Source organism: Phacochoerus africanus, chromosome 6, assembly GCF_016906955.1.
Source record: "Phacochoerus africanus isolate WHEZ1 chromosome 6, ROS_Pafr_v1, whole genome shotgun sequence".
NCBI lineage: Eukaryota > Metazoa > Chordata > Mammalia > Artiodactyla > Suidae > Phacochoerus > Phacochoerus africanus.
In genome coordinates, this window is record NC_062549.1 from 105,052,804 (window position 1) to 105,072,315 (window position 19,512).

Genomic DNA, 19,512 nt, shown 5'->3' on the forward strand with positions numbered 1-19,512 from the left:
AATGACTTTTTTTCTTAATATGCTGATCCCTCAAATGCCTGGAATCGAGTTGACGGCATTTTTGAAATTTTTACGTGTTGTTTCCATTAGATGAATTATTTTGGGAGATCTGGCTATTACAACACTGATGGTTATACCAAAAATTCTTCCTAGGAATACCTGCATAAGGTAGAATGCCTCTCTCTGGGGACAGGGAGATGTCTCAGTGAAAAGAATCGCCAAGTTAATTTACAACTCAGGTGGATGAATGGCATTTTAGTAACAAGTCTATAAATACTTGGACAAGATCATTATTTAATAATTCTTATTTGACATTACTTCTATGTCAAATCTAAAATATGACATGAATGACTATATCTATGAAGGAGAAATAGACTCGGAGGTGGAGAGAACAGACTTGTGATTGCCAGGGGAGGGGGCATGGGGGAGAGAAGGACTGGGAGTTGGGGATCAGCAGATGCAAACTAGTGTATGTGGGATGGATAAACAACGAGTCCTACTGTATAGCTCAGGGAACTACATTCAATAGCCTGTGATAAACCCTAATGTAAAAAATATGGGAAAGAATATATGTATGCATAACTGAATCACTTTGCTGTACAGCAGAAATGAACACAACACTGTAAATGAACTATACTTCAGTAAAACTGAAAAAAGTTTTATAAAAATCCTTCTTTGCTTACTTTTATTTTCAAGGTAGACATTTTAGACCTTGTTAAAAGGGATCGTTTCTCTCTTGAATGTATTCTAACTTTGTGAAAAAGGGTGTTTTGTTTATTTGTTTGTTTTCTTTTTTTGGCTGCTCCTGTGGCCTGCAGAAGTTCCCGGGCCAGGGATCAAACCTGCGCTATGGCAGCGACCCAAGCCACAGCAGTGACAATGCCTGATCCTTATCCTGCTGTGCCACCAAGAAATTCCACATGGTGAGACTAGGTAATAACTTCTTACTAGAAGTTATTTTGGGATAACTGCTAATTCACATGGAATGAATGTTCTTCTAGCTTCCTGTATCCTTCTCAGAGCTAAATAACCCATAGACCCTCCTCTCAAACTGAACTTGAGGCAGCGTATCCTGTTTGAGTACTTGATAACTCAGTTAAGCCAGTCTTAATGGCCCTGTATTTAGGTATTAATTCATTTAAAAATTTAGTAAATGCTTACCACGTCTCAAGTACTGTGCTAGCTCTTAGAGTTACTAAGATGAGTAAGATGCAGCCCTTGTTTGCTTTTGATTTCGATATAGCAGTTGAGCCCACATGAAAGAGTGGTGAGGGATTCAATAAGACTCTGAATGCCTAGTAACATACTGGGTCCAATGCTATTGGCTGGAATGCAGTAGGAAAAAAGAAAGACATACACCCGTTTTCACAGAGCTTATGGCTTAGTAGGGAAGACACATCACTTATTAAATTACACAATAATTATGGAAAAGTATAGGATGCCTAAGAGCACACAGCAAAGGCAGAAATAATAACAAATGATTTTGATAAAAAAATTACTAGAAATTGTTAAGATACAGCAACAAATAAAACTCAGAAACAGGGAGTTCCCTGGTGGTCTAGTGGTTAGGGCTCAGCACTTTCACTGCTGTGTCCTGGGTTCAATCTCTGGCCTGGGGACTGGAATCCCACATCAAGCTGCTGCACACCACGGCAAACAAACAAACACAAACAAACAAAAAAAATCTCAGAAACAAAGTCAATAGGTTTAAATTCTTTTGTAAGCAGTTCATTCTTTCCAACACTAAGTGGGAGACTTCAGGCTTAGCTAACTGGATCTATAAACGCAACAATAAAAGCAGATTTGAGGCTGTTACTCACAGTCTGGCTGTTACCTTCTCTTGGTGATGACTAGGCTTTCCAATAAAACTTACACTTAAACACGGATCGCTCCAGCATGTCCGGTCTACTTAGGAAACTTTAATAACCCACACTTAAGACACCCATGATAAGCTGAATATTGGCCCCCAAAGATAACCACATTCTAATCACCTGAACATGTGACTGTTACCTTTTATGACAAAAGGGACTTTGCAGATGTAATTAAGGATCTTGAAATGGGGAGATGAGCCTAAATTATTAGGGTGGGCCTGATACAGCCACGAGGGTCCTTTTAAGAGGGAGGTAGGAGATCAGAGGGAGCAGAGGGCCATGTTAGACAACAGAACCAGAGCTTGGAGATCTGTGGCCAGGACCCGGGAAAGCTGTCACCTCTGGAAGCTGCAAGAGAAGCTGGAAGAGTCAAAGGAATGGATTCCCCCATCCCTCAAAGAACGCAAAAAAAAACAGCCCCGCTGACATCCTTCCCCCCTCCCCCCAGCATGTTGAAGACCCATCTAGCATTGCTTGTTGTTGCTGTTTCTTTTTTTGGCCACCCCATGGCATATGGAGTTCCCGGCCCAGGGATCAGATTGGAGCCACAGTTGTGAGGCTTCATCAATGCTGGATCCCTAACTCAGTGTGCCAGGGCTGGGATCGAACCTGTGTCCCAACACTTCGGAGACCCTGCTGATCCCCTTGCACCACAGCGGGAACTCCACATCTTCATTTTAACCCCCTAAGATTCATTTTGTAGTCTGACCCCCCAAATTGTAATAGAATAAATCTGTGTTGTGTAAAGTTTGCAATGATTTATTACAGGAGCAACAGGAAACTGATGCAACACCCTACGATTCATGTAAACTAAAAAGGGTCTTGGGAGTCTTTGTGGAAAAGTCAGTTTGGCTGGCATTCCTTAACCCCTAGACTCTTCTACTGCCATTCTGACCATAAAAGCAAAATACTCTTCTTTGTCCTCCTCTCCCTTGGTTATAGCAGCCATTCAAGAAAAAACTATGATGGGAAACTTACTGAAAACAAATAGTACAGGAAGAAAATGATTTGAAAGTGAACTTCTGCCCTCTACTAATTTTCTTTCCGATTAACTTCAGAATTAAGTTTCCCAACCTAACTATGCTCCATCAGGGGCAAGCATATTGTAGACATAATAATTCATTTCAGTTCCCCATTATTCTATGTGGTGGGGCATATGTGAGACTTTAAAATATTGGATGATCATCATCAATCAAAAATGATCATCAATATCAAAATTCCCAGTGTGGCTCAGCAGGTTAAGAACCCAACTAGTATCCATGAGGATGTGGGTTCAATCCCTGGCCTCGCTCAGTGGGTGAAGGACCCAGTGTTGCCGTGTGCTGCAGTGTATGTGACAGATGCAGCTCCGATCTGGCGTGGCTGTGGCTGTGGTGTAGGCTGGCAGCTGCAGCTCCGATCCAACCCCTAGTCTGGGAACTTCCATACGCTGTGGGTGCAGCCCTAAAAAAAATTAAAAAAAAAAGATCATCAATGTGGTGAAAATGCTGCCCTTGATGGTATTAGCATTTTCTCAGTACGCACTGGAAGAATCAGCCTGGGTGAGGGAGGTCGTTTGGCAGGTCACACTCCAGTTGTGGGCAATGCAAAATGTGCTAGACTCCCTCCTCTTCTACATTTTTATAGGTATGACTTGATCCCACTACACAATTAAATGGAAGCAGGCCATCTGCAATAGCAAAGAGAAAAGCAACTATCCTACATTTGGTGGAAGGCATCTAAAATAATTAAAGTGGCTCTAAGAAGCAAAGGAATCTATTGAATTATCCCCAGCAAGCCTATCGTAGCTTCAACAATCTAAACACCCTAACCTGACTTTCAAGCGCTTCCCCGAGCTGAATAGTTTGTCTCTGGATCGATTCCTTACCCTGTTCTCTGCCTGAAGAGGCTGACCTCTGTGGACTTTATCAGTGGGCTTCCTTCCACATACTGCCTTCTGTTCTGCGGTTTCGGGAAGCTCTGTCCACATATTGGCAAATTACTCATGTATTAAACTCACCTCCAGTCAAGTGTGTATTTTTGCCCATCTTACACAATCATTTCACTCAAGTCCTTGAAGTTATTTATTTGTTTATTTTTTGTCTTTTTCCCATTTCTTGGTCAGCTTCTGCAGCATATGGAGGTTCCCAGGCTAAGGGTCGAATCGGAGCTGTAGCCGCCAAGCCTATGTCAGAGCCACAGCAACGCGGGATCCGAGCCGCTTCTGCAACCTACACCACAGCTCACGGCAACGCCGGATCGTCAACCCACTGAGCAAGGGCAGGGATCGAACCCGCAACCTCACGGTTCCCAGTCGGATTCGTTAACCACTGCGCCACGAGGGGAACTCCTGAAGTTATGTTTTGAAGCGAAGAAATTCCATTGGATCTTAGTCTATTCAAAATCAATTGTTCTGCAAACTCTATACTGAAGTTATTTTAATACTAAGTTGGCTACATCTGTCCTTGACATTTTTCAATCAATAAAGAATCTCTTATAAGCTTTATATTCCAGAGCTCTAGAGTCTCAGCTGAGAAGTTGTCTAAATGTTCCTGCAGATACAAAGCTCTTTTTCAAGAGAAATTTAAAGGAAGAGGGATAACTCTTTATCTGGGTGAGAATAACAGTGAGACTTATATTACTGCCACAGGACATCAATAGTCTTGACTATAAAGTGCGGCCCAAAAAGCATTTGAATCTTTTTCTGTTTTTGCTTATGGAGGTGCCCAGGCTAGGGGTCCAATCGGAGCTACAGGTGCTGGCCTACGCCACGGCCACAGCAATGCTGGATCTGAGCTGCGCCTGTGACCTACACCACAGCTCACGGCAATGCTAGATCCTTAACCCACTGAGCAAGGCCAGGGATCGAACCCGCATTCTCATGGATTCTAGTCAGGTTTGTTAACTGCTGAGCCATGACGGGAACTCTGAATTTGAATCTCTTTAATGGGAAACTACTCTTGTCACTAAAAAATTTAATCACGAAATGACTGATCTAGCAAAAACTTGCTAACACTTTGTTCAGCACTGGACATCCACCCACCTCAACACATAGAACATCTAGGTTTTACTCCATTCTATGACTATAAAATGGTACCTATCGATTTCCCTACCAAAGACATTTCATTCATTGTTTGGCTGCTACAGTGGACATCTCTGTACACACCTACCTGCACACTCGTACACTCGGCAAGTACCAAGGCAAATACGGAAGGTATTGTTTCACTTTTCCCCCATGGTTTTATGTGCTTATGAATCCTGAAGTCACTTTCGTGTGTCCTCACCAACGTTCTTTTCATTTTACATTAACATACAATAGCATATGAAATACCACGCAAGGTACACAGTGGAGTTCCTGTCGTGCGTGGCTCAGCGGAAATGAATCTGACTAGTATCCCTAAGGACGCAGGTCTGATCCCTGACCTCGCTCGGTGGGTTAAGGATCCAAAGTTGCTGTGAGCTGTGGTGTAGGTTGCAGACGTGGCTCAGACCAGGCGTTGCTGTGGCTGTGGTGGAGGCCAGCGGCTACAGCTCCAATTTGAGCCCTGGCCTGGAAACTTCCATATGCCACAGGTGTGGCCCTAAAAAGACTACAATAAAACAAAATAAAATAAAGTAAAAATAAAAATACCATGCAACGTATATAGTAAGGGTAAGCATTATTTTTTTAAACTTCTTTTGGTGATTATACATATGTGGATATGTATGTAGGTAGGTGTGTGTACTGTGTGGCACAGTTTGAAGCATTCTTCTTACAATGGGTTATAGTCAAAATATATGAAAACTCTTCCATGACATATATATATTCTGTAGAAGCAGAATTTCTGTGTCATAGAACATTTACATGTTCAACCTTATGGCCATTGACAACCTAGCTGATGAATAAATTTATACTTTTATCATGACGTAAGTTCCTTTTTCTCATTATCTTCAAAATTTGGCATTAGGACTCTTTTCCTCCAACCTAATGGATTTTGAATAACTTAATGTTGTTTCAATTTCTCTGATCCTCTAGCAAGGTTGAGCAACTTTTCATCTGTGAATTGCCTAACCATATTTTTTGTAAACTTTCCTATTATTTTTCTTTCTGATGTGCACGAATTCTTTCTATATTCTGGATATTGATCTTTGCCTCTTACAGAAGTTGCAAATGTTTTTTTGTAATCTACTGGTTTTAAGTCTGTGGTGTGTCTAGTCATATAGAAAGAAGTTTTAAACTTAGATTACTGAAACATATCAATCTTTTTAAAAATGATCTGTGGTGTTTACTTATCTGAAAAATCCATCTGTCCCTCAAGGTCATAAGAACATTCTGCTATATCAATTTATAATTGTTTTAAAATTTTGCTTTTTCCATTTAGGTCTTCGATTCATTTAGAATTTATTTTTGTTATGATAAGAAGAAAAGTCCTCATTTAATTTTCTTTGAAATGGAAACCCAACAGTTCCCACATCAATAATTTAATTGTTCATTCCTTTCCCACTAATTTGTTATGCTGTCTTCAAAAAATGCCAAATTTTTATATATGCTTGGTCTTGTTCTGGGATCTTTATTACATTCTATTGATCTATTTGTCTATTGTTGGGCTGACACTACAGCTTCAAAAGTTTCAATATCTAGGAAGTTGAGTCCCTTCTGCTCACTCTTATTCTAGGGGATTGTTGAGTACTTTTGGATCTTTGCTTTTACGTCTGAGTACTAGATTTTCACAGGTTCTATGTAAAAAATTTTGTTAAGATTCTAATCAATATCTCTTCTGACTGTCAACACTTCTGCTGAAACTGCCTCAGCAAAAACAAATGCTTCCATCCCTGTAGACTCCAGCAGGAAAAAAAAAAAAAAAAGATGCATCACAAATACAGCCTCCACCTCACTTCCATATTTCAAATTCCATCTGAATCTGATGGATGGAACCTTAACTGCAGCTGGATGCCTAGCTACAAAGGGCGTTTGGGAAATGCACATCTTAGCCTTAATGCCTCTGCAGTATAAGAAGACAGGGTAGAACCATGGATTCTAAACTATAGCAGGTCAAGATATCAGTCTAGGTCACAAATGCCATTTAAAAACAAAATAAGGAGTTCCCGTTGTGGCGCAGTGATTAACGAATCCAACTAGGAACCATGAGGTTGCGGGTTCGGTCCCTGCCCTTGCTCAGTGGGTTAACGATCCAGCGTTGCCGTGAGCTGTGGTGTAGGTTGCAGACGAGGCTCAGATCCCGCGTTGCTGTGGCTCTGGCGTAGGCCGGTGGCTACAGCTCCGATTGGACCCCTAGCCTGGGAACCTCCATATGCCACGGGAGCGGCCCAAGAAATAGCAACAACAACAACAACAACAAAGACAAAAGACAAAAAAAAATAAAAAAAAAAATAAGAGCTCCCTGGTGGCCTAGTGGTTAGGGATTTAGTGCTGTGGCTCCAGTTCAGTCCCTGGCCTGGGAATTTCTGCATGCCACAGGCATGTCAAAACACAGACACACGCACACACGTGCGCACACACACACACACACAAACAGAATATAAACCATCACTGTAATGAGCAAGAATAAGCATTGTTTCAAGAAAGTTTTATACATATATATCTAGTATATATTTGTAAGGTGAGGAGAAAGGGAGGTAGAGAAAGAGACAGAGACAGAGATAAAGACAGAAAGAGGTAGGGGGCAAGGGAGGAGAGAGAATACATTAAAAATGTTTCTTTTGGGGGTCATGATCAAGAAAGTCTGAAGGCCAAGGTCCCAGGGAGGTGAAGAGACCCTGTGTGCCAATTCACCTGGCCTACTGTAATACTCCTTCTCTTGCTTAGGAAGTTTCCTTTTATTCCTTGTTTGCTAATAGCTTTTCACTTTAAACAGATGTTGAGTTCTGTCAAACAGTCTTCATGTATCTATTGAGATAATGATAAGGTCTTTCTCCTTTAATACACTACACAGATGGATTTTCCAACAATACATTATCCTTGCATTTCTCTAAAAATATAGTTATCTCTTGTATCCACTGACTCCCTACCTTTGCTGCAGCCCTTCTCCCGCATACCACCCATAATTTCTAGCAGATTCTATATTTGCTCAGTGTGTCAAAGAAGCTGCTATACATCCTGACATGTTCTCTAAGGACAGAGGAAAGGTCTATGTTTCACAATTCTTTATTAAATTCACAAGAAACCAACATACTTTCATTTCATCTAGCTAAAACAACCCTTTAGAGGTGTCCAATTTAAGAACTAATGTTCTAACAGGAATTTGTAAGATTTAATAAAAATGGAGGAATAAGTCCTATTAGAAAGCTGCATTTTGGAGTTCCTGTCATGGCACAGTAGCTAACGAATCCAATTAGGAACCACGAGGTTTCAGGTTCGATCCCTGGCCTTGCTCAGTGGGTTAAGAATCTGACGTTGCCATGAGTTGTGGTGTAGGTTGCAGACGTGGCTCGGATCCTGAGTTGCTGTGGCTCTGGTGTAGGCCAATGGCTATAGCTCCGATTAGACCCCCTAGCCTGGGAACGTCCATATGCCGTGGGAGCGGCCCTAGAAAAGGCAAAAAGACCAAAAAAAAAAAAAAAAAGCTGCATTTTCATTCTGATTTAGTAGAGAGATTTATTTCAATATGTCTTTGTTAAGAATATAACTCTATTAATAGTAAAGTACCTTCACAGAAGTTCCCACTGTGGCACAGTGGGTTAAGAGAATAACTCTATTAATAGTAAAGTACCTTCATAGGAGTTCCCACTGTGGCACAGTGGGTTAAGAATAGTAAAGTACTTTCATAGGAGTTTCCACTGTGGCACAGTGGCTTGGGTTGCTGTGAAGGTACAGGTTCCATCCCTGGCCCCACTCAGTGGGTTAAAGTATCTGGAGTTGCCATGGTTGAGGTGTAGGTTTCAGCTGAGGCTTGGATTCAATCCCTGGCCTGGGAACTTCCATATGCCGTGGGTGTGGCCATTAAAAATAAAAGGTACCTTCATCAATTTGACCTCCTTAAAAATACCTGTCCAGATTACCTTTACTTAGGCAATGTCCCAGAAACTTTCATCTGCTTATTTGTTGTATTTTATTTATTTGTTCATTTTTAAATACTAAAGAATATCTACATTGCTTGAAATCAGCCAAATGACAAATAGTGCATTTTCAATGAGCAATGGTTTTAACTCACCAAATCAGGAAACAACACAATTTCTTTCAATCCATCCGTGTAGTGTCAAGGTTCTTGGTAAGCTGTTGAAAAGAACTTTGACCCTGAAAACTCTGGGATTTCTGACGCTTTTCTTGCTGCTTTTTAGGAGAAAAGAAATTCAATTCTGAATCTAATAAAAAGTTTAAATGGATACCTTTTATAAGTCATTTACACAAACAAAACGTGTTACCTATCAATTAAGAGTTTTCCAATAATTTAATCAACACAAAGATACTCATGCATATTCTCTACAGTTAATATTCTTCAACAGTTAAGAAAAAAAGGAAAAGATGTTTTTATAAAAGGCAAGGGATGAACAAAAACAGTAACTATTAAACTTTGCAAAAGATCACCTAGAAAGAAAACAAAATTTATTGAGGCGTCTGACATGAGCAGCTGACCGTCAGTGCAGCCTTGGCAACATATGTTCAACCTGTGTATCCTTCCCCCCTTCCCCCACCCTAAAGCTAGAAAAGAGAAAACCCAGGGACAGAATTAATGGAAACCTCACTTATCCAGCCAGAGGCAGAGGGAACCCCAGTGCCGTGAGAGATGGATACCCTACTGGTCCTTAGATGGAACAAAGCTACAACACTGGTTGCCCCTGGGTGTTGGACCTGCAAGAATGCCATTTTTTAACTTTTAGTTTTCACATTTTTTTACAATGGGAAATAATACTCTTAAAATGCAAAGGCAGCTCCAACCAAACAACCAACAATCATCAATACGTTTGTTGCTTTATGTTTAACTCCAGGAACACAGAAGAGCTTCTTAGTGTCCTTGTAAATTCTTCATTTCTTTCTCTCTTGATGGTGGACAGGGTCTCCATTTTCCAGAGAAAAGACAGCAAGATTCCACAATTTGGGGGGTTGGGTCAGCTTTGCCTGGGATTTACAATTTCCCTGACAGCCAGAAAGAGTAATTCTTAGTAGGTCTGGACTACGACTAGACACATGCTCTGGGCATGAGATAAATAAACAGCGGTAGAGATGGCCCCTATATCTTTTTTTTTTTTTTTGGTCTTTTTTGTCTTTTTGTCTTTTCAGGGCCACACCCATGGCACATGGAGGTTCCCAGACTAGGGGTCGAATTGGAGCCACAGCTGCTGGCCTATGCCACAGCTGCACCAGATCCGAGCTGCGTTTTCGACCTACACCACAGCTCATGGCAATGCCGGACTCTCAACCCACTGAGCGAGGCCAGGGATCAAACCTGCAACCTCATGGTTCCGAGTCAGATTTGTTTCTGCTGCACCATGACGGGAACTCCGGCTCCTATTTCTAAAGAGCCCAATACCTAATCATGGTCATGAAGGACATAAAAGTACTGTGACAGGAGCTCCCTGGTAATTCAGTGGGTTAAGGATGTGGCATTGTCACTGCTGTGGCTTGGGTCACTGCCATGGTGCAGATTCGATTCCTGGCCCAGGTACGTCTGCATGCGACAGGTGCAGCCAGAAAAAAGAAAAAAAAAATATATATATGAACAAAAACAAAGATAGAGGCTGATATGGTGCAAACCAAGAGGTCAATGGAAGAGGTCAGGTGGGTGTTGGAGCCTATTCAGAGTGAGGCCTCTAAGATTTCCAGAAGCAGACACAGTACTGACGTCTCTTTATCGCTAATGAAATTTCTTTCTCCAAGAGATTAGTAGAAAGCAAATTCTGAAAACAGAAATTTTCCCAGTTGGGAAAAGGACCTCAAGCAACATTGTCCAAACTGGTTCACTCCAGGTTAACACGCCTATTTGAGACAACCCTTGGGCTTCGCAGGGAAACATTTTCAGCACATGATTTTAGGAAACTGAGTATGATTTCCATTTATTTGAAGGCTGGTAAGTCTTAATGAAAACTAGTATTTCCTATGACGTCACTGTGCCTTCCATTCAAGCTAACTAAACAGGCCGGGGGCCGATCTAGGACTAGAAGAGTTCTGAAATGCTGCTCAAGTCGCTCCCTGCACCACACTGACAACAAAACAGAAAACTGGGAAAGGTAATTCCTTTTCTTCCTTATTAAAAACAGCACATTTTTTTCCCTTTTTTAACATGGAAATGTGCTCAACAAGCCACTTTTTAACAGCCCACCCCCCTTATAAAGCTTGATCATTCACCAGGCATAGTTTGGAAGTTATTGCTGGTACTAGAGTCTGAGATGGAACTTTTTCTAGAGGCGCGCACACAGGTGGGACGTGACAAAATCACACAGGGAAATGCAGCCGCGCTTTGGACTCTGAGAACATCACTTTGGAACAGCTGGCTTTTCCTAGCAGGTCCCCTGGGGGGGGACCCAAAGCACAAGGCACTCAAGCCTTTGTGTTGAGGGCCCCAATCCCATCAGTTAGGGAGACGCTGGAAACCCACGGGCCACACAAATGACCTCTCTGAGCTTCTCCTCCGGCACAAAAATGAAACGCGAACACCAACTTGCCTCCAAGGATTCCTGGTGAGGAGCAAGTGAGAGGGGCGGACGTCAGATATGGTGCACAGGTTACATCTTCATGGTGAGAAGACGTTTTACATATTTGCCTTCAGGTCACGATGAAACTGAAAACCAATCCAACTTCTGGAAACACATTAGCTTACTGACCCTGGCATGTGGATGACAGTTGTCTGGCCAGCGGTCATGATTCTGAGCTAAAGCAGAACTGGGGGCAAAGGAACAGCTCTTCACTGGAGGCAGGGTTGTCCTCGTTCATGAAGTCGCTTCTCCAGCTTCCTCGGTGCCTCAAAGACATCAGGCCACGCGGAGCACCGTCTGCGTTTGTTCAAGCCAATCTTTCCACAGCCCCCTCCAGGCTCCTGGGAGAAGGGGTTCTCACCGGGGGCGCTGGTCCTCTGCTTCCGAGAGGGAGTCTGGGGCTTTTCACTTGATCATCTGAGTCTCTTCATCCGCGTCGTAAAACTCTTCTTCTTCCTCACTCTCGCTCCCTAAAGGGCTGTCCTTGCCCGCAGACTAAGGGACGAAACGGAGAAAAGGGCAGTGAGATGACGTCATGACGTTCCCAACGTAAACCACTGTCCCGCAGTTCAAGGGCCGAATGCACTTCGATGACATTTGTTCCGCTACGAATCGGCCCCAGAAGGGGTCTAGGAAAACTAACGACATCATCTTTATGTCTCTGAAAATCAGCTTTTAGTAGATCCTACTTTGGTTTTTCCATCAGTTTTGCTCAGTTCCATTTAATCTAACTTCCTCTCCGCCCTTCCCCCGCCCCCCAAAACCTATCATCATCCAAGTGGTAACTGTGAACGATGAGAAAAATTCCGCCATACCTGAGGGGGATCCAAGGTCTGCAAAGATAACGCCTCCTCCCCCAGCCTCCGATAGGAATACACCTGAAGGTCAGAAAACGTCTCCAGCAACGGACTGTTAAGGGTTTCGGGTAATAATAAACTCAGGAGGCCTGAGGTCAGCCCTGTGGCGCCAAAGACGATGAAGGGTAAAGACCACTGCACGTACTTCTGTGGGGGCAGGGAGTGGAATGGAAATAAACAAAACCTCAGTGTGAGTTTCCCAGCAGGTGACATCAGCAGTCTTGTGACCCAGGACCCACCATGGTTACCCTCCAGGTCAGGCCTTCCCAGGAGAAGACACTAGAAAGCCCTTCTTCTCCATCCCTTAGAGAATGACCCCAGGGAAACCAGAGGGAGTCAGCTGCAGAGATGGGAGGGAGCAAATAAAAAGAATAGCATGGGAGTTCCCGTCATGGCTCAGCCGTCATGAACCCGACTAGGATCCAGGAGGACATGGGTTCCATCTCTGGCCCCACTCAGTGGGTTAAGGATCTGGCATTGCCAGGAGCTGTGGTGTAGGCTGCAGATGCGGTTTGGATCCCAATGTGGCTGTGGCTGTGGCCCGCAGCTGCAGCTCCAATTCGACCCCTATCCTGGAAACTTCCATATGCCACAGATGCAGCCCTAAAAAGACAAAAAAAAAAAAAAAAAGGTCAGCACAACATGTGGATCAGAGGTGGACGTAGGCAGGATTCCCATGCATGGGGTGGGGACCGTGGGGAGGGGAAGGGAAGGGGCCTTGGCTGTCTGAGCAGGGCAGACACGGCCAGAATGTGGGGCGAGTCTGATACCCAGCTCCCACTCCAGGCAAGGGCTATACAGTGATCTCCACACACTCTTCACACACCCCAGACAGATGCCGGTGACGGACTTCAACGTTCTCAACCCTGGGATTGGCCAAACGGTCCCATATACCTGTGCTGGCTCACTAAGCAAGGGAACTGAGAGGCTCGGGGGTTAAACGTATCACTACCCTGAAAGGGAAGAGAAAGGCCTAGAGAAAGCCATACACACGGTTTGGAAATGACCTGTGTTGAACGTGGTAGAGGGCCTGTCCAAAAGACCGCCTCAGGAACCTGTAAATCGTTTATTTACATACAAACTATTTCAAAGATAAGACCACAGTCCTTGCAGGACCTGGCTCTGGGAGATTTCTGAGCTGATGACCATTCTTGAATTCCTGCACGGGAGCCACCCAGCTTTATCATCTTCTGGTTTGGGCTCCAAAATTCTGTGGGGCAGCCCCCTATGAGTTAGGAAGTCCTTTCGGATAAAACAACACCTGCCCCAGCACTGTGAGCATGTGGTTGGACCTCTTCTCAGTGGGACTCAGCAGTGAAGACACAGGGCTGGGTAAGATAATATTCTAAGGCAACCACCCAAAGCTGGGTATCTTTCATGGTAAACACTTGAAGTTGGGCACATTTTGCAGAACAGAACTAATATGACCCTTCCTAAGACGTGTATTGTGACCTAAAATTGAGCATGATTTACATGGAGAACTATCCAGAAAGAGGAAGTGGATCCCACGTCCTCAAGAAAAGAAAAGGTTACCCTGACATTTAGAAATGTCTGTACTAGGACATGGGGAGCAGTCGCCAGAGTGAGGAGCAGCTGTCCACAGAACAGGCTCAGAGCCCCAGGCCGCACCTAGTCCCACCTCAGTGAGTCTCAGCTGGAAAAGACCTAGAGGAGGCCAGGCAGAGGTGCTCAGAGGCACCTTGGGATCTTCCTTAGAACCTGACTGATGGATGCTAGGGTTGCCATTTTACTAGTTCTCTTCTAATTTTCTTTTCCAAGTGGTGTGCTGAGTTCTCCTCACTATTGAACAAATTTAGTATATATATATATATATATATATATATATATATATATATATATGCTTTTTTTTTGTCTTTTTAGGGCCGTGCCCATGGCATATGGAGGTTCCCAGGCTAGGGGTTGAATTGGAGCTGTAGCCGCTGGCTATGCCACAGCCATAGCAACGCAGGATCCGAGCCGCATCTGCAACCTACACCACAGCTCACGGCAATGCTATATCCTTAACCCCCTGAGTGAGGCCAGGGATCGAACCTGCCACCTTATGGTTCCTAGTCAGATTCGACTCTGCTGCGCCATGACGGGAACTCCTAGTTAACATACTTAACATACTTATTCATTTACTTTTTCTTCTTTTTAGGGCTGCACCTGTGGTACACGGAAGTTCCCAGGTGAGGGGTTGAATCGGAGCTGCAAGCTGCCGGGCCACAGCCACAGCCACACTGGATCTGAGCCACATCCGTGACCTACATCAGAGCTCATGGCAATGCCAGATCCATAACCTACTGAGCGAAGCCAGGGATCGAACCTGCATCCTCATGGACACAATGTCATGTCCTTAACTGGCTGAGCCACAAGGAGGACTCCATTTAACAGGACCTGCCTTGTATGGTTATGGTGAAGACGGCATGAGCGACGTATGTAAAGAGCTTGGCACAGAGCCGGGCACACAGCAGACACGTAGGAACTGTTCACTACTCGACGAACTTAAATGAGGGCAAGAAGGGGCAAGCTGATTGGCTGCCTCTCTAATGACTACAGGAGATCCCTGGGCAGGATCCACCTGCCCTGATGAATCCTTACTCTAAAAGGCATAAGGTTCACAAAATACATTTGTATCAGGCTTATTTTTTTTTTGGGGGGGGGGGGGTCTTTTTAGGGCCACACCCGCAGCATATGGAGGTTCCCAGGCTAGGGGTCCAGTCGGAGTTGTAGCTGTCGGCCTACACCACAGCCACAGCCACGTAGGAACTGAGCCACATCTGGAACCTACACCACATCTCACGGCAACGCCGGATCCTTAACCCATTGAGTGAGGCCAGGGATCAAATCCTCAACCTCATGGTTCCTAGTGGGACTCGTTTCCGCTGCGCCATGACGGGAACTCTTGTGTCAGCTGATCTTAACGGCAGCTGTCGGTTACCTCTCTCTACTCAAAAGCATAAACGTTTCCACAGCAGAGAATCAAGAAAAACAAAACTAGGAGGTACAAACCAACCAGTGAGGGGATGAAGGGAGCGATAATCCCACCAACTCGGGAGAACATGGAACAAGTTCCAAGCCCGACGTTCCTGAAAGGCACAAGAAAAAGTTACAAAAAAAAAATGATCAGTAAGTTCTAGGGGAACAATTTAAAGATGATGGGAGATGGTGGGCCCATAATAACATATCCCAAAGTGGAAGCACAGGATGCTATCAAGAACTCCCTACTAGAACTTTCTGTGATGCTGCAAATGTTCTGTAATTACCTTGTCCAATATGGAAGCCACCAGGCACAGGCAGCTGCTGAATGTTCAAGGAGACTAAAAATGAGGAACTGAAGTATTAATGCATTTCATTTTAATGAATTTAAACCAAAATACCTATGTGCAATATTGGATGAGTGAGAGTATAGAAGTGGTGTGGAGATGGGCACATAAATATTTGTTGTTAAATGTTCTTACAGATTTTTGTGTCTTAGGGCTCCTATTGGTTAAAATAGCCATAGAGGATCCAGGATTTTGTGATCTGAAAAGTCTGCCCATTTCTTTAAACTCACCTAATAAACTACGAAAGGATCAGGCATATAAATAGAAGCCGACAACATATATTCTCAGAAAGGTGAGAATACTGCCTTCCTGAGGAGTCTAGGTATCAAAGAGGGGAGAGGAAGTGAGAATGATAAGGGTTATAGGTAGAGTGACCACAGATCACCCCATTATCTCAGCCAAATTCTTTTTTTTTTTTTTTTGCTTTTTAGAGCCACACCTGAGACATACGGATGTTCCCAGGCTAGGGGTCAAATCGGAGCGGCAGCTGCCGCCACAATCACAGCCACAGCAACGCAGGATCTGAGCCATACCTGCAACCTGTTATCATCACGGCAATGCCGATCCCCAACTCCACTGAGCGAGGCCAGGAATCAAACCTGCATCCTCATGGATACTAGTCGGGTTCGTTACCACTGAGCCACAATGGAATTCCCTCTGCTGAATCCTTAATAATGACCATATTTGCTCTCAAAAGTGCCCCAGTTTAAATGAAACAGTCATCTTAATCTTACAGCCAATAGCCAGAGAAAGCAGGTTCTGGGGACAGTCAGGAAGTGACCGGTCAATCACAGACAACCTGATCTCTTACTGGGATACAGGCAGATGGAACCACTAAGCTTCTTGCATGGATAAGGGAAACAGAAGGATCTGCTGGGAATGATCCTCAAAAAACACTGGGAAGGTGCCAACTGGGGAATACAGCCCAGGCCACACAGGCAGTTCTAAGACTGGGCTGCATTCCTGCCTTCAAATTTAGGGGTTTTTCTTTGTTTTCAGACCTATTTTATGAGGAGAACCTTAGGATGGAGTATTTTGGGGGAGGATGTTTTTGAATATGTAGTTTTTGACGGAAGCATGTCCTACTCTTTAAAAAACACCCTTAACAGATGATTTGTAAATATAATATTCACATAACTATATGGAATTATTATTATTATTATTTTGCTTTTTAGGGCCACACCTGCGGCACACAGAAGTTCCCAGGCTAGGGGTAGAATCAGAGCTGCAGCTGCTGGTCTATGCCACAGCCACAGCAACACTGGATCCTTAGCCCACTGAGCTATGCCAGGGATCAAACCTGCATCCTCATGGATACTAGTCAGGTTCATTGCCACTGAGCCACAATGCGAACGCCAGCATTATTTTTTTTTAAGGTGCATATTTTATGCTAAAATATAGGCTCTCTGATAACAAGGACCTTGTCCCCTGGTCCATCATATGCCTGACCCAGGAAGGTGATTGAATAACTCAAGTTCACTGAAATAAAAACGACATCTGAGCACTATTTGGCTGATGGGGTATGTTTAGTGTACAGTACTTCCCTCACGACCGACACGAGGAAATTCAGCCCATGACAAAGATGTATCTTCCTTGGCCAAGAGGGCATAGAGCAACGTCCAGAGTGTCTGGCTCACAACGGCTTGCCGAGTTGCTGCTGACCCACAATCACACTGTGCTCCAGGGGAAGTGAGGACCACATCTCCATCAGTGCAAGAAACCTACCACAAAACGCAGGATGCTGTGGGGAGAGGGCTGTGCACAAGGCATACCTGATGACAGTGGGGTATAGCTCCGAGGTGTAGATATAGACCACGTTGAAGGCAGCACTGATGGTCAGCTTCCCCAGCAGGGACAAGGAATGGCTGTTCACCACGGCGAACACACCTGTGTCTGAGGAGGACAAGTGCCACACCTGTGAGGTCCTCAGTGGAGAAAAACTTCTTTAAGGGACACGTTTAATGCTGAAGGAGCGAGAGGCGTCCATATTGATCCAGACAGCAAAGAGGCAGGGTAACCGAACACACATTCAGAAGGTTTAATCGGCACACACAGCATGCGGCAGCTATTTCTCAGGGTTTTGGCTATCCCAGGAAGTCTTACACAGTGGCTGTCACGATGCATGATTAGACCTGCGCTCGCTCCCAAAAGACAGAGCTCCCTGAAACCTTCTGTCCTGGAGTCAGGCTAAGCTTCATGGAAATTGTAAATTTCACCTGTCAAAGGGTGTTACTTCCCTTCCCTGTCTACCCAACCCATTCAACAATCAATGACGTAATGATGAGTCCTAGCAGTGAGAGGAGAAAGTCCAGAAAAACTCCTGTCTTCAGTTTGCATTCTTTGACGCTCCAGTGCAAAGGTAAGAAACAGACCCATTAAACTACTACCGGAGGATAAAAAACATGCATGTGTTCTAAAGAACAAGACACTAACTATGGGACTACTTTTCACCCTTCCTCCTCCCCAGCGTCTTACTTGGGTTTCTCATCCATAAGGATATTTGACTTTCATAATGTAACTGCAATTACATGAAATGCAAAAATACAGCTTATGCCAGTTCACTTTCTTTTCAAAAAAATGCTATCAATTGTCCAGTGGGTCTTTCCTTTATCGATACTATCTTCTCTGAGAGCGTACAATTTAATTACTCCCTTTCAAACATATTTAATCTCTTCCTTTCGGCAACCCACCAGCCTCTACCATCAAAATAACCGTTTTCTCCTTCTAAAGAAAATGCAATAATTCTCATCGACTCTATGGTGCTGTCCGCCCTTCACGATCAAACATCTCCAATGAGCAACCAGCTCTCTGTTTCCGCAAATGCATCTGCCCTGTAACTCACGACAATGTGGTTCCCGTCCCATCCCCTCCTGAAACTCCTCTTTCTGAAGGTCAACAGCAGTGTCCTAATCACCAAAGTCATTTCCTCTCATTCTCCTTGACATTTCTGCCTAATAGAACACGCCTGTCCCCTCCCTGGGACAGAGCTGATGCTCGGCTCCTGTAAACCCCTCTTCCCTTCAGTAACTCCAATGCAGTCTCTTCTCCTTCCCTCGACTTCCGTGGCCCCTATTTCCCAATTCATGCAACTGGCATGCTTCAGACACTCTCTGGGGGCAACGTCCTTTTCCATCTTGTTTGCCCCCAACATGTTTGGAGATGTCTCTGGCTAAGGCCTTGTTTGTGTCTGTTTTCCTCCCAACATCTCCCATAGTCGGAGGCACAGTGATGCTCACGAAATATTTACTGAACGAGTAAGTGTGAGGACTACAACAGGGATTCATTTACGTGAAAAGAAGCTGTGTTCATGCTCTCAGCGTCTGAGGAGGGAGGCACATGAGACACTCCATTCCAAAATACAAGGTTCATATTCCCAGCCTGACTATGAAATAAATCTTCATCTACTTTAAAGATGGCGTTCTGAACGCAGTGGCCCAGGCACTGCCAACCTCGACCATCTGGGGCCTTCTTCTCTTCTGCCAGGCTATTTGGAAGAATGTGTCGGCAATTTTAAGTTCTGAATATGTTATTTTAAGCCATGAAGTGCTTCTGGAAAAAGAATCGTGACCGAGATATAGGTCTGGACTTTTGATATCTAACAACTTCAATTAAACCAATAATGACAGCAAATCAAATTCATCGAGTATCTTCCAAAAAAGCGAGCGAGGCAGGAAGAGGTCTTGGGTGGCACTGAAGCAAACAGAAATGTGCATGTTTGCTTGACTGCAAATGATCTTTAGGATTGTTTTCAACCCATCTTTCAGGTGGCATCTTTCAGAACCATTTTGGAGGCACTACAACATCTTTAAAACTGGTTAGGGGATTGCCATCCTGAAAATGAAGTTCAAT

General features: G+C 44.1%; 1 protein-coding gene across 4 annotated transcripts in view; it reads right to left on the reverse strand.

Annotated features, from left to right (window-relative positions):
- Window positions 1–10,811: 10,811 nt before the first annotated feature.
- The window catches only part of SLC22A15 (solute carrier family 22 member 15), a 92,089-nt gene continuing 83,388 nt past the window's right edge, over window positions 10,812–19,512 (reverse strand). For 2 of the 4 annotated variants that reach the window (XM_047784924.1, XM_047784923.1), the window contains exons 9-12: window positions 17,436–17,556; window positions 15,354–15,426; window positions 12,296–12,484; window positions 10,812–11,975 (exon numbers count right to left, since the gene is read on the reverse strand). In XM_047784924.1, coding sequence (XP_047640880.1) covers window positions 11,886–11,975; window positions 12,296–12,484; window positions 15,354–15,426; window positions 17,436–17,556 — 473 coding nt within the window. In that variant the 3' untranslated portion in view covers window positions 10,812–11,885. Of the gene's footprint in view, window positions 11,976–12,295; window positions 12,485–15,349; window positions 15,427–16,995; window positions 17,337–17,435; window positions 17,557–19,512 lie in introns of those variants that run through there. The other 2 variants (XR_007135561.1, XM_047784925.1) reach the window with 2 other exon arrangements.